The sequence below is a fragment of the Ictidomys tridecemlineatus genome, chromosome 4 (assembly GCF_052094955.1).
Source record: "Ictidomys tridecemlineatus isolate mIctTri1 chromosome 4, mIctTri1.hap1, whole genome shotgun sequence".
NCBI lineage: Eukaryota > Metazoa > Chordata > Mammalia > Rodentia > Sciuridae > Ictidomys > Ictidomys tridecemlineatus.
The window spans coordinates 201,425,976-201,439,797 of record NC_135480.1 but is presented as its reverse complement, the minus strand read 5'-3'; the positions used below and the strand labels follow the sequence as shown (position 1 = coordinate 201,439,797).

At 35.9% G+C, this 13,822-nt stretch overlaps 1 protein-coding gene across 6 annotated transcripts in view; it reads right to left on the bottom strand.

Moving 5' to 3' along the window:
* Positions 1 to 13,822, bottom strand: part of Pbx3 (PBX homeobox 3) — a 207,922-nt gene that overhangs the window by 24,648 nt on the left and 169,452 nt on the right. For all 6 annotated transcript variants that reach the window (XM_078048221.1, XM_040286332.2, XM_013356776.4 and 3 more), the window contains one exon: positions 6,210 to 6,345. In XM_078048221.1, coding sequence (XP_077904347.1) covers positions 6,210 to 6,345 — 136 coding nt within the window. The remainder of the gene's footprint in view (positions 1 to 6,209; positions 6,346 to 13,822) is intronic.

The window sequence follows — 13,822 nt, the reverse complement described above, 5'->3', positions numbered from 1 at the left end:
ATATTTAAGGAAATGTATTTATAGTATATTATCACAAATTAGTGTAAGACCGATATAAATTATACAGTTTTCACTTACCCATGCCTACTTATAGTTATAAATTTTATGAACTTGAAAAATTGTAGTATATATTAACTCAATAAGTCTAAAACCAAACTCCTGATCTTTCCTCCCAAAATCGACTCCTTCCAAATCCTTCTTCATCACACTTAATATTAACTCTTTCCTACCACCATTCAGGTCAAAAACACTAGTGTAATCCCTGTCTACATCCAAGTATCAGTAAACTGTCTCAGCTATACTTTCACAACATACCAGAATCCAGCCACATCTAATCACCTCTGCCACTAATACTGTGGTCCATGCCACCATCATCTGCTCAGATTATACAACCAAAAGATAACTGGTATCTCTGCCTTCACCCCCCACCCCCACCAAAGGTCTACTGCCAACATACACATAGTGGTGTATATAAATTCCTTAGTTTACATACAAAACTAAAATACTCATATATATGTGAAGGGACTATATATCACATACATTTTCTTTTTAAAACATATTATATATATATAAGTATATATATAAATATAGAGTGTGATGAATTTTCATAAGTGAATACACCTGTAAAACCAACAGTTGGATCAAGAAATATTCCTCCTCCTTGTAATCACTATTCCCTCAAAGGTAACTACAACCTGACTTCCAACATCTAAGGCTAATTTTGCCTATTTTTGAATATTTTACAAATGAAATCATGATTTCTTCAGTACCAAGCTATTACTTGTGGTTGTGGTTCACTTGTTCTTGTTAAAAAAATCCCAAATATTCATAATAAGCATAATTCACTTGTAAATATGGTATATTTATTACTGAGGACATGCCTGTGCACATTTTTTGGTGAACACTATACACAATTCTATTATGTAAGACAAAAGTTTTGCCTCTTTAATTTCACTGATGCTACTTTTATCCCTAGCACAGTATCTTGCACATTATAGGTATTACAATATAGGTGATTAGATGTGGCTGGATTCTGGTATGTTGTGAAAGTATAGCTGAGACAGTTTACTGATACTTGGATGTAGACAGGGATTACACTAGTGTTTTTGACCTGAATGGTGGTAGGAAAGAGTTAATATTAATAATATATAATATTTGTTAAAAAAATAAAGATACACTTTTAAAATTTAATAAGTATTTGTTGAGCAAGTAATGGAACTAATCTTTTAACACTTCTCTTATTAAATCTAAAAACTGACATAAGGCTTCCTTAACTGAGTTCATAAAAACGGCATCATACTACATGTTCTGCAGTCTGCATTTTTCACTCAACATCATGTTTCTAGAGTTCAATAGAATTGATGCATTCAGCTACAGATCATTCTTTCAGTGCTGTAGAATGCTCCATTGTGGGATTATTGCAGTGTATTTATCCATTTTTCTAATCATTGGACAATTGTTTCAAGTTTCTACCGTTTCAAACAATGTTACTATGAATGCTCTTTCTAGTGTCTTGATATACAAAGACAAGAGTTTCTAAGGTTGAATGACATGTACATGTTCAAATTTATAAGACAATGCCAAGAACTTTCCAAAGTGCTAAACAATGCACATTCTTGCTGCTGCACAGTCTTGGCAACCCTTGCTATGGTTAGACTTACAAAATTTTGCCAATCTAGAATGTAAAATGCTACTTAATTGCAGTTTTTAAATCACATTTTCCTGATTACTAACAAAAATGAGGATCTTTTCATATAATTGACCATTCGCATACCTTCTTTGGAAATCATGGTTCAAGGCTGTTAAAGTTTGTATAAGAGATGTCCCCTGAAAGCTCATGTATGAAACAGTGCAGGAACAGTCAGAGGTAAAATGATTAGATCATCAGAGCTGTGACTTCATGAGTGGATTAGAGTGATGGATTAATAATTTGAAAGGACTACTATATTGGGTGGCAACTGTAGATAGCTAGGGTGTGGATGGAGGAAGTAGGTCACTGGGGCACACATTGGGGTTTATATTTTGTCCCTGGTGTCTCATTCTCTCTATATGCTTCTCAGTTGCCATGAACTAATTAGCTTTCCCCAAGTTTACCTTTCTGCCTTGATGTTCCAACATCATCTCAGGCTCAGAACTATGGAGCTGGTGGAACATGGAATGAGTCTCTGCAGCTGTGAACCCCAAATAAACATTTCCTCCTCTAACTTGTTCTTGTCAGGTATTTTGGTCACAGCAACTCATAGCTGACTAACACAAAGTCTTTCTCCTATTTTTCAAAAGGGTTGTCTTTGGAGGGGGCATTACTGGGGATGATGTTCTTCATCTTTTTCTTTTTAATTTATAGGAGTTCCTCATATATGTTAGATGATTTTAATCCTGTTGTTTATATTAGAGATATCTTCTTGCAGTTCATGAGTATATTCACATTTTAAAATATTTATTAGAAAATAATTTCAAACCTGCATAAAAGGTTCCAATAAAAATAATACAAAGAACAGCTGTATATGCCCTTCACTCAGATTCACCCATTCTTAACATTTTTGCCTCATTTATTTTATCTCTGCGTATTCATGCACTATGTGTATATGTATGTGTGCTTATAAAGATACACATACATATACACATATACACATTTATTTTTCCTAAAACTTTAAGGGTAAGTTATATACAACATGTTCCTTTACCTCTAAGTCAGTCAGCAGATAGTTCTTAAGCCTACAGATATTCTCCCATATAACCATAATACAATTATCAATTACAATTTACTTCACTAAATTTAATCCCATAATGTCTGATATGGCATTTTCCCTCTTCCAGTACAGGATCCAATCTGGGGTCAGGTATTGAACTGAGCTATTATCACTTCAGCCTGTTTTAATCTGGAACATTTTCATGGGCCCTGTTTGCCATTTTTGGAGAATGCCCCTCTCAGCTTTCTTCCTCAATACAACATTCTTCACTCTGGGCTTGTGTGATTTTTCTACTGGTTATATTCAGGTTACATTTTTGGGTAGAACACTGCACCGAAGTCTACCTGCCCCTCACTGGTGATGCTGATCCTGATCACATGGGCAATGTTTTGTTCCCCTCCCTCCCTCCCTCCCTCCCTCCCTTCCTCCTTCCCTCCTTTTTTTCTTTCGGGGGACACAACATTTGTTTGTATGTGGTGCTGAGGATGGAACTCAGGCCGCATGCATGCCAGGTGAGCACGCTACCGCTTGAGCCACATCCCCAGCCCCTCTTTCTTTCTTTCTTTCTCTCCCTTCCTTCCTTCCTTCCTTCCTTCCTCCCTCCCTCCCTCCCTCCCTTCCTTCCTTCTTTCTTATCCCTCATGACTAATACAGGCTGATGCAGAGACATTTCAAGACTAGGTTCTTCAACTATTTTTCCCCTAATTTCCCCCTAAATCTATTAATGATTCTAGTCAGATTCAATTTTAGTGAAATGTTTGTACCATAATTAAATACTTTAATAATAAAAATTCTACACTGTAGTTATCCATCTTTTTCTTTGTTATTTACACATTTTATGTCTTGTTTAAGAAATTCTTATCTACCTTCAAAGTATTGAAGATATTTCCTTACTTTTTCTATCAAAGATTCCCCCTACTTATTTATAATAAGTATCTTAAGCAGTAGCAATAAAATCTCAGTTTCATATGCTCTAAAACTAGCAAAACTTATGTTGTTCCTACTGCTTGTTTTTGGTATGTTTCAGTATTTTTAAAGTTAGATTGTATATGAACAATCTCTGGGTTCTAAATTTAATGCTACTTCAGTATGATTTAGATTTTAAACAATGTTTTTTTCTCTTTTCAAGACAGTTGACTTGTCAGGTTTGAAACAAAGTCTGTTGTCATTTCTAACCAAATTTTATAGGCCATTGATTTATAAGGCTAGCAAAAGATATCTTTAATAGTTAAAATGATAACATCATTTCATCCACTTCAGAGATATAGGAGGAGGAAATTGTAGGGAAATTAACTTTTAAGGCAGGAAACAGCTGAATAGAGGAAAACTGTCACAATTTAAAATGATACTTAAACTGACTGGTGAAACTCTGAAAGGCTGACCTGGAAGAAATAAGGGCAGAAAATTTGCCTCTTAAACATACAAATGGATCTATGTCTATATATTTCTATTCCTCTTTTTCTTAGCAATGGCTACAAAAAGTTCAAAACTTAACCTATAGAAAACAAGTGAAATATCAGTATGGTGTCATATGCCTATAGTCTCAGGACAACATAACAAGACTCCTATAACAATTTAAAAAAAATAAATAAATACAGCAACTAACAATTTTTAAAACACTTGGTAAGTGGGTTCCTAGCCTATTTTAGAAGTAAAACTAACTCAGAACAAACAACCAAAAGGAAACCTTTTATCACTTACCTTACTCCAGAATATATTTGGCTATGTCCTACACCACACCCAAAATGTTAGGTACCATCAGTAATGAAAAAGGCAGATAACACTGTCATGTGTGGGTAGTTACACATATGGTACTAAGGATTGAACACAGGGTCTCATGCATGCTAAAAGCAATCTATCAACCCCAGCCCTTTTTACACAAAATTTTATTTTGAGACAGGGTCTCACTAAATTGCTAAGGCTGGACTCGAACTTGCAATCCTCCTGCCTCAGCTTTCTGAGCCAGAGGGATTACAGGTGTGTGTCATTGTGTCCAGTCAGATTACCTTGTTTTTGAGAAATATATATGATCTGTTATTCTCCGTATCCGTAATATAGAAATGTAATAAACAAACAAAAAAAGCAGTAGCTGAACAACACCTTAATTTAAATTGGATCTAAAATAATGGCACACACCTATAATCCCAGCAACTCAGGAGGTTGGGGCAGAAGGATCACAAGTTCAAGGAGAGCCTTGGCACTTAGTGAGTTCATCAACACCAAGGAAAAAACTGGATTCACAAACTTTAAAATTCTATGTCAGAAAGCAGTTATGAGAATCAGAAAGCCAGACCTGGCTTCCTCACCTGGTGTTCAACATGAGCCTAATCCTTTCACTAATGGCTAGGGGGAAATGCATGCTCCAGGAAACCCAGCTGAAATAAATATACTTCTGATATGGGTTTCCCTGTCTGATCCTGCATACTACACTCAGTAATTCAAGTGGCAGTGAGCACTACACCCAGATGGTAAAATTTTCTATAATGTATGTCTTTGTAAGCTGGTAATGCAATTATTTTCTACTTCTAACTAGCCAAATGGAATCAAAATATACCTCTATTTCATAAGATAATGACAATAAACCTTAATTATAATTTTTTTTTAATTATCCAGATTCCCCAAGGATAGCAAAATCTCAGGATGTTCAAGTCTTTTATATAAAATGGCACAATATTTACATTTAACCTACTCAAATCCTCCTGTACATTTAAATAATCTGTATTTTATTTACAAGACCTAAAACAATGTAAATACTATGTAAATAATTATTACATTGTTTAGGGAATAATGATAAGAAAAAGGTCTGTAAATGCCGAGTATGAATGCAGTGGAGGGCTGACTGTACTTATATTTTAAAGAGGTATAGTTGTTTGTGTATTTATTAAAGTATCACCAACTCTCAATACAAACATCTGACTAAAACTACACATATTGATGCTAGACGATATAAGCAAACTTCAAGGCCACAGTGATTACAAATGGATATTAAAAAATAAACAATAACAATTCTGATTGCCATAAACTTAATTCTTCTGTTTAATGAATAACAAGGAAGGAAGCAAAGAAATCCTTGGGACTCAAACATTATAACATGGTTACTAAGAAGGGGCTTGGTGAATTCCTCAAAGTTTTCACCAAAGAGTTATAGTAAATTTCCTTTCAGCAACAAGTTGGTTTCTTACTAGTAGAAGCTTAGGTCAGTTCTCTAAGTCAGGGAAACCAGAAGTGCATCTCATTTACTGGACAGTTAAGTAAGTGTTAACTGTCACTCACCATGGCATGTTTATGGCTGTCGATTGAAGACTCATACTGGGGGCTGAGAAAGTGATTCCTTGCCGCTTAGGGTCTTAAAAATATTATCTAAACTTTAAGATCTTGTAAAAAATGTGGAAATATCTACATTTTGCTATGGCTTCTTTGACAATAGAAATTTACATATGACATTGAATGAGGAGCCCCCGAGGAAGGAACAGAATTCCTACATCAGTGAACAGGACAGACCATCAGGTCCCCTCTCACCTGTGACACTGTGATGCTGCATTTCTTGGCCAGCTCCTCTTTGGCTTCTTCACTGGGGTAGGGATTGCTGAGGTGTGAGTAAAAATATTCATTCAAAATTTCTGTGGCTTGTTTACTGAAATTACGCCTTTTCCGTCTATGATGAGAGGGAAAAAAATTGAAGTTATGATCAGCATTGATCAAAGAGGAATAGATTAATTATGATCATATATTTAAAACATTCTTAGGGTCTAATTTATCACCAAGATATTGTAAATTATATTCTAGGCACTATCCAACACATTGTAAGATATACTAAGAAAAATACTAGAATGTGAAGCACAATTAATTTCATTATTTAATTTATTCAACAATATTTATTGAGGACCTAATGTGTTCTAGGTATTAAATAAAAATCCATAGGGAACAAAACAGACAAGGTTCAGAGAGCTGATAGGCAACTGGAGAGCTAAGGGAGAGAATCAGATGGAGGAAGAAAGACTTTAGACAAGGATCACAGGAATAAATAATTACAAATCTTGGTAACCAAATCAAGTATCATGAAGGAGAGTATGATGTACTATAAAAGTGTTTTAATAGAAAAATGAAACACAGGCTATGGAGTCAGGACTGATTTCCTTGAGAAGTAATATTTAATCTGGGACCTGGAAACATACAGGAGTTAGATAAAGAACAGAAGTAAAAAGTACTAGGCAGAGAAAAAGGTCCAGAAACAGAAAAGAACCTGGTGAATCTAAAGGGCTAGAGGAGGCTGGAACTCAGATAAAGGTAGAAAATGTGTGAGAAGGGGCAGATTAGAGAGGTTTAATGGGCTCCACAAGAATTTGGAGATTTTAGTCTAAATGTCATAGGAAACTATTAAAAGTTTAAGTTTCCATGTTTTAAAAAGATTATTCTGACTGCCAAGGAAAAGTGGAGGAGGGTACGTTGTTCCCCACATCCTTGCCAACACTTATTGTTGTTTGTATGCATAAGAGCTGCCATTCTGATTGGAGTGAGATGAAATCTTAGAGTGGTTTTGATTTGCATTTCTCTATTTGCTAGTGATGATGAACATTTTTTTCACGTATTTGTTGACTGATTGTACATCATCTTCTGAGAAGTGTCTCTTCAGGTCCCTGGCCCATTTATTGATTAGGTTATTTGTTTATTTGTTTGGGCTTTTTTTTTTTTTTTTTTGGTGTTTAGCTTTTTGAGTTCTTTATATACCCTAGAGATTAGTGCTCTATCTGATGTGTGAGGGGTAAAGATTTGCTCCCAAGATGTAGGCTCTCTATTCACCTTACAGATTGTTTCTTTTGCTGAGAAGAAACTTGAGTCCATCCCATTTATTGATTCTTGATTTTAATTATTGCACCACAGGGGTCTTATTAAGGAAGTTGGGGCCTAATCTCACATGGTGGAGATTAGGGCCTACTTTTTCTTCTATTAGATACAGGGTCTCTGGTTGTACTCCCAAGTCCTCGATCCATTTTGAGTTGAGTTTTGTGCATGGTGAGAGATAATGGAAAGCAGTAAGGAGATTTCTTGGAAAATTGGGAATGGAACCACCATTTGTCCCAGATATCCCTCTCCTCAGTCTATACCCAAAGGACTTAAAAACAGCATACTACAGGGACACAAACACATCAATGTTTATAGCAGCACAATTCACAATAGCTAAACTATGGAACCAACCTAGATGCCCTTCAACAGGTGAATGGATAAAATAAATGTGGCATATATACACAATGGAATATTACTCAGCAATAAAAAACAATAAAATCATGGTATTTGCAGGTAAATGAATAGAGTTAGAGAAGATAATGCTTAGTGAAGTTAGCCAATGCCCAAAAGCCAAATGCCGAACGTTTTCTTTGATATATGAGGCTGATTCATAGTGGGATAGGGAGCAGGAGCATGGGAGGAATAGACGAACTCTAGATAGGGCAGAAGGGTTGGAGGAGAAGAGAGGGGGCATAGGGTTATTAATGATGGTGGAATGTGATGGACATTATTATCCAAAGTACATGTATGAAGACACAAATTGATGTGAATATACTATGTATAAAACCAGAGATATGAAAAATTGTGCTCTAAATGTGTAATAAGAATTATAATGCATTCTGCTGTCATATATAAATTTTAAAAATAAGTTTATCTAATCTTAAGTATATGCTAATGAATCTTAGTTATATGGCTTTCTTAATTAAATATAATAAATTTAGGTCTTATTATTTCTGATAAAAAGAAAAGAAAATTGGAGGAGGGCACAAAAGAAAATGTAAAGACCATTCAAGGATGATGATAGTAACTCATCTTCAATTTGACCATCTATTTGAATAGAAGTTCGGTGGATAAGACAAAGAAATGAAGGGAAGAGAGAGGAAATACGAATAGGAAAGACAGTAGAATGAATCAGTCTTAACTTTCCTATGTTCACCTATGAATATGCCACCAGTGAAACTCCACATCATGTACAACCACAAGAACTGGATCCTAATTAGAATAAGTTACACTATATGCACAGATAATATCTCAAAATACACTCCACTACCACATATTTCTAAAAAGAATTAATTTTTAAAAATCATTAAAAAATATCTATTTGAAGGGTAAAATCTTTAGGACTTGATGATGAATTGGATGGGGGAGTGGGTATGGGAAACAAGAGAAGTCAGGTAAGGGGAAAAACATACCAAGAAGGCATAAACAACTGCCTGGACTTAGGTATAATTTCCTCAGAAATGAGAGAGTAGGAAAAAATTGCTTTTGCTGGGAGAAGATCAAGTACTAATTAACAACGTATTTCAAGTAGCAAAAATGCTCTTTATATTTGGTTGCTTTTATTAACATTTTAAAGAATTCCTGCCTGAAAATTAACATCTGTCAGATTTCACTTTAGATTAGATCCTCCAATAACTGGAAAATAACCTTCCCAAGATAATTTTCTTAATACTTTCTTCCAAATAATCTTAACTATCTTCTCAACAGTGACGCCCTACACTCAGAAGAGACACTTATAAAGATGGGTAGTGTCTGAGATTCTTCTAGTTACCACAACATCACTTGAATGGCAGGTTAAATATGCAATCCATGTTTCAACATTCAAGGAGAGTCAAGGGAGTAAGAAATCTAGGTCTGATCAAAACATCTCAGGTTTCAGAAGGTTTTAGAAGGACTGTTTCCTGAGTGATGAAGATTACATTCAAGATCCACTTGGGGCTTAAAATCAACAGGATTTAATCAAGACTTGGATGGAGGAAGTGATGAGGGGAGAAGGAAAGAAAGAGAAATACACTAGGAAAAAAAAGCAATTAGCATTTTTGCATGGATCATGCACGGATTGAAAAGAAAGAGAAGGTCCTAAATGGAGCACGTGAAATAGGTACACTGCTGGGCAGGAGTTGTGGCTCAGCGGTAGAGAGCTTGCCTAGCATGCGCAAGGCCTTGGTTTCGATTCCCAACACCACATAAAAATAAGTAAAATAAAGGCATTGTGTCCAACTACAACTAAAAAATAAATATTAAAAAAAAAAGAAAGAAATAGGTACACCGCTGAGCTGGGGGCAGACTAAGTAGAGTGGAAAAAGTCTAGAATAGAGACTCAATGGATCAAACCTGCAGGCATTACATACTATTTGTTGAGAAAACACAGTAATGACCTGCTCATAAACATCTAGGTTTCTGATTTCTTATGATAAATTGGAAGATCATCCATGCCAGGCCTACATTATTAGAAGGCAGTCAAGGGCTAAAGGTGAGTGATGGGTATCCCCTTAGATAGGCACCTGTCTGTTCTATCCCTTACTATATCCCGAACCCAGCCATTTCACTCAATTTCACTATATGTCAATGAGGTGAATTTGTGACTCCCAGTCCGCAACACCGAACCCAGCAATAAGGTCCAGAGTTGGTAGGAGTAGATGACACAAGAGTATTCAGGAGTATATGTTTGGGAAATGGGGACATGTGAAAGGAGGAATGAGAAGAAAAATCTATTCAAGAAAGCAAAGAGAAGTCTGTTTCACATAGATTTTGCCTAGGCAAAGTTTCAGCAAATATAAAAAAAATCTTACACAAGAACAAATTCCTGGGCAAAACAGAATACCTTACCACATGTTCAGAAGTCCAAATTATAGCACCTCTATTTAAAAAACAAGGGGCCTACACAAATTTATTCTTACATGTTTTGCTTTGGTGCATGCTTTAGCTTGTCCAATTGTCAAGAAAATATGAGCACAGCCTTACAGAAAGGCAGAGTGAGCATAGGAATCATGTATCTGAAGAACATGTTTGCCTAAAGCAGAACAATCCTACCTTCTCAGTGCAGAGGGCTTGCTAAGAGGCATTGCAAGAATGCACAGAACCAAAGCTCAGTATTTGCATTCACTTGAAGGCATAGGAGAGAATGTGGTCTTATACTTTATTTATTTCTTAGAAAAACATCCTGTAGAAAATGCCCATTAAACATTTCCCCCTCAGTTTCACTTCCCCCAGGCTTCACCACACTCTAAATGGGTACGCCTCAGGCCAGTGTGCAGAGGCCCATCAGTCCCAGGGCTGAGGCCCATCAGCATCACAGTGTTACTAACAGCAGTCTCTGTGGAGAAGGGACTGCTCCAAGCTCTGCCTCTCTCTGAGGGCTCTGTTCAATCTAGGCTGTTAACATACTTTCTCTTCATGGAAGAAAAATAAATAATTTAGGTGTATACATTATAAATGTAGTTATGCAAAAAAAAAAGCATGCATGTTGACAAGAATGGAAAAGTATCAGCAGAATTAAGGACAGCAATTGTGTTAGGAAGAATTTCTTCTTTTCACAGGTACTTTTTAATATCTTTGTTATCTAAATGCTCAAATTTGACAAACCATTTGAAATGGTTTTTGTTTATTTTCTAACACTACCTCTCTAACTCTGATTTCAACTATTAAGAGTATTAAGTGGAGGGCTGGGGATGTGGCTCAAGCGGTAGCGCACTCGCCTGGCATGCGTGCGGCCCGGGTTCGATCCTCAGCACCACATACCAACAAAGATGTTGTGTCCGCCGAGAACTAAAAAATAAATATTAAAAAATTCTCTCTCTCTCTCTCTCTCTCTCTCTCTCTCTCTCTCTCTCCCCTCTCTCACTCTCTCTTAAAAAAAAAAGAGTATTAAGTGGAAATATCCATTCATCTGGTCAGTCAATAAATTATTTATCTGTAACTGATTATACATAAGGTGCTTGCTATAATAGTGGGGAATGCAAATGTGTGAGTCTTGGCTTTCAATGACTCTGGCTTATTAGGGGAGAAAAGAAATGTTCATGGAAAACTCCAAGAAAAGGAAGTAAAAAATGTTCTAATTCTTGGACTGGGGTTGTGGCTCAGTGGTATAGTGCTTGCCTTGCATATGTGAGGCACCGAGTCCAAACCTCAGCAGCACATAAAATAAATAAATACATAAAGGTATTGTGTCCATATATAACAAAAATAAATTTTTTAAAAAATGTTTCAATTCTGACCTAATAATTTCATTACTAAGAATTCACCCTTAAGTAAAAAAAAATTCTAAAGGTCAATAGGGATTTTGCATAAAGATTTTCACTAACACACTAGTTTCAATAAATATCTGTCTAAAAGAGTGCCAAGCCTTCCCTCCACTATTCTCTGTACCTTCCTTTATCTTTCCTCATAGCACTACCACCCTATTATACCTCATTATATTATTGAATAGAATATAGAATATATTTGTTTACTTGATTATTATGTTTCCTCAAGTAGAATGTAGGCTCAAGTGGGCCATGTACATAAACCTGTCTTGTTTAACATCATTTCCTCAGCACAAATAAGTACTTGTGGAGGCAGGAGTGGTGGTGCACACCTGTAATCCCAGTGGCTTGGGAGGCTGAGGCAGTAGGATTGCAAGTTCAAAGCCAGCCTCAGTAACAGTTAGGCATTAAGCCACTCAGTAGGACCCTGTCTCTAAATAAAACACAAAATAGGGCTGGGGATGTGACTCAGTGGTACCCCTGAGTTCAATCTCTTGTACCCCTGCAAAAAAAGTATTTGCGAAAAGAAATCAAAGAAAGAAAGAAAGAAATTATAATGGAAACTGGTAGCAATAACTTAAATGCTAAAAAATAAACTAATGCTAATTAAGTTATTTATTATATATCCATTTGGTAAACTTTAATAAAATGGTATTTAAAGCTAAAGCTTATACTCAATGAAAAATGTTTATGTGTTCATGGTGAATTTTCTAAGAAGTAGATCAAATTATGTATACTAAACCATCACAAAAACATAAAAGCCCCCACAACAAAAAACTAGAAGGAAATACACTAAAACATTTATAGTGATTTTTTTTCCTTTAGGTGGCAAAAACATAGTTGCCTTTTATCCCTCATTCTTCTATTGTATGTATTTTCTAAATTTTCCACAATGAATGTGATATTTTTTAAGTAGAAAAATAATAACAATACAACTTAAAATCTTCCAAGAATGGGCTGTGGGTCAGTGGTGGCGCACTTGCCTGGCATGTGTGAGGCACTGGGTTGGATTCTCAGCACTGCATATAAATAAATAAAATAAAGGTCTGTCAACAACTAAAAAATATATATATGTGTTAAAAAAATCTTACAAGAAGAAAAAAGAAATTCAGGCAGGGATAGGTCAAAGGGGCCTTAAGTATGTGTGTGAGTTATCCAATAATGACAAGCTCTTGCTTTGTTTGATGCTTGGGCTTGAACCCAGGGTCTATCACTGAGCTACACACATGACCCCAGCCCCAACAAGCTATCATAGGTTTTAAACAATGCATCAGGTTATCAGAGTGATATTGCAGAGAAGGAATATGGAGGATGGGCTGGAGGGGAGTGAGGCTGGGGACAGGTGACTAGGAGAAGGGTCTGTGAGAGTCTAGGTACAAAAGGACGAATGGCAACTGTAGTATGAGGAAAGAGGGGGAGAGAGGGCTAGTAGAGAAAGACTGAAATGAAGCAATGGTGAGTCTGAGTGACTAATTCAGCAGGAAAGAGGGAGAGAGGAGAGGCCTACAGAGTTGTGTCTAACTAGGAAAATGGTGAATTACTAGGTGGTGAATCTCCTTACTTGACTTTAAGGAAGAGCTCTGGCATGAAGACTGTTCCTCACACTATTTTCCAAATGAAATACTTAGTTATTTCTTTTAATATTATGAAATTTGAGTGAAAATTATCACTTTTCAGATTCCAAGGGGGAGAAAGTAAAACAAAATAGCAACTCCTTTCTAACACTGAAGACTGATCATTAGCTATAGCAATGCCCAACAGGCATCTCTACAGAGACTGTCTGTACCAGGACCTTGATGATTCTTCTGCCACTCAGCAAGTCACCCTATATAATTTATTACCACAAATAATGTTATTATCTAATTTCTGTGAAGTTTGGTGAAAACTTCAGATAAAAGGAAATTTTTCATGTTTACAGGAGAAACTTACAGCCTTTCCTACCTGATTATAACTTAGAGTTTGGGGTTTTCTGGCAAATGCTACTAATACCACTTTTTTTTTCTAAGTAACTTTATTTTATTTGTTTATTCTTTCTATTTTTTTTTTTTAAATGTGGTGCTGAGGGTTAAACCCAGGGCCTCACGTGTGCTAGACAAACACACT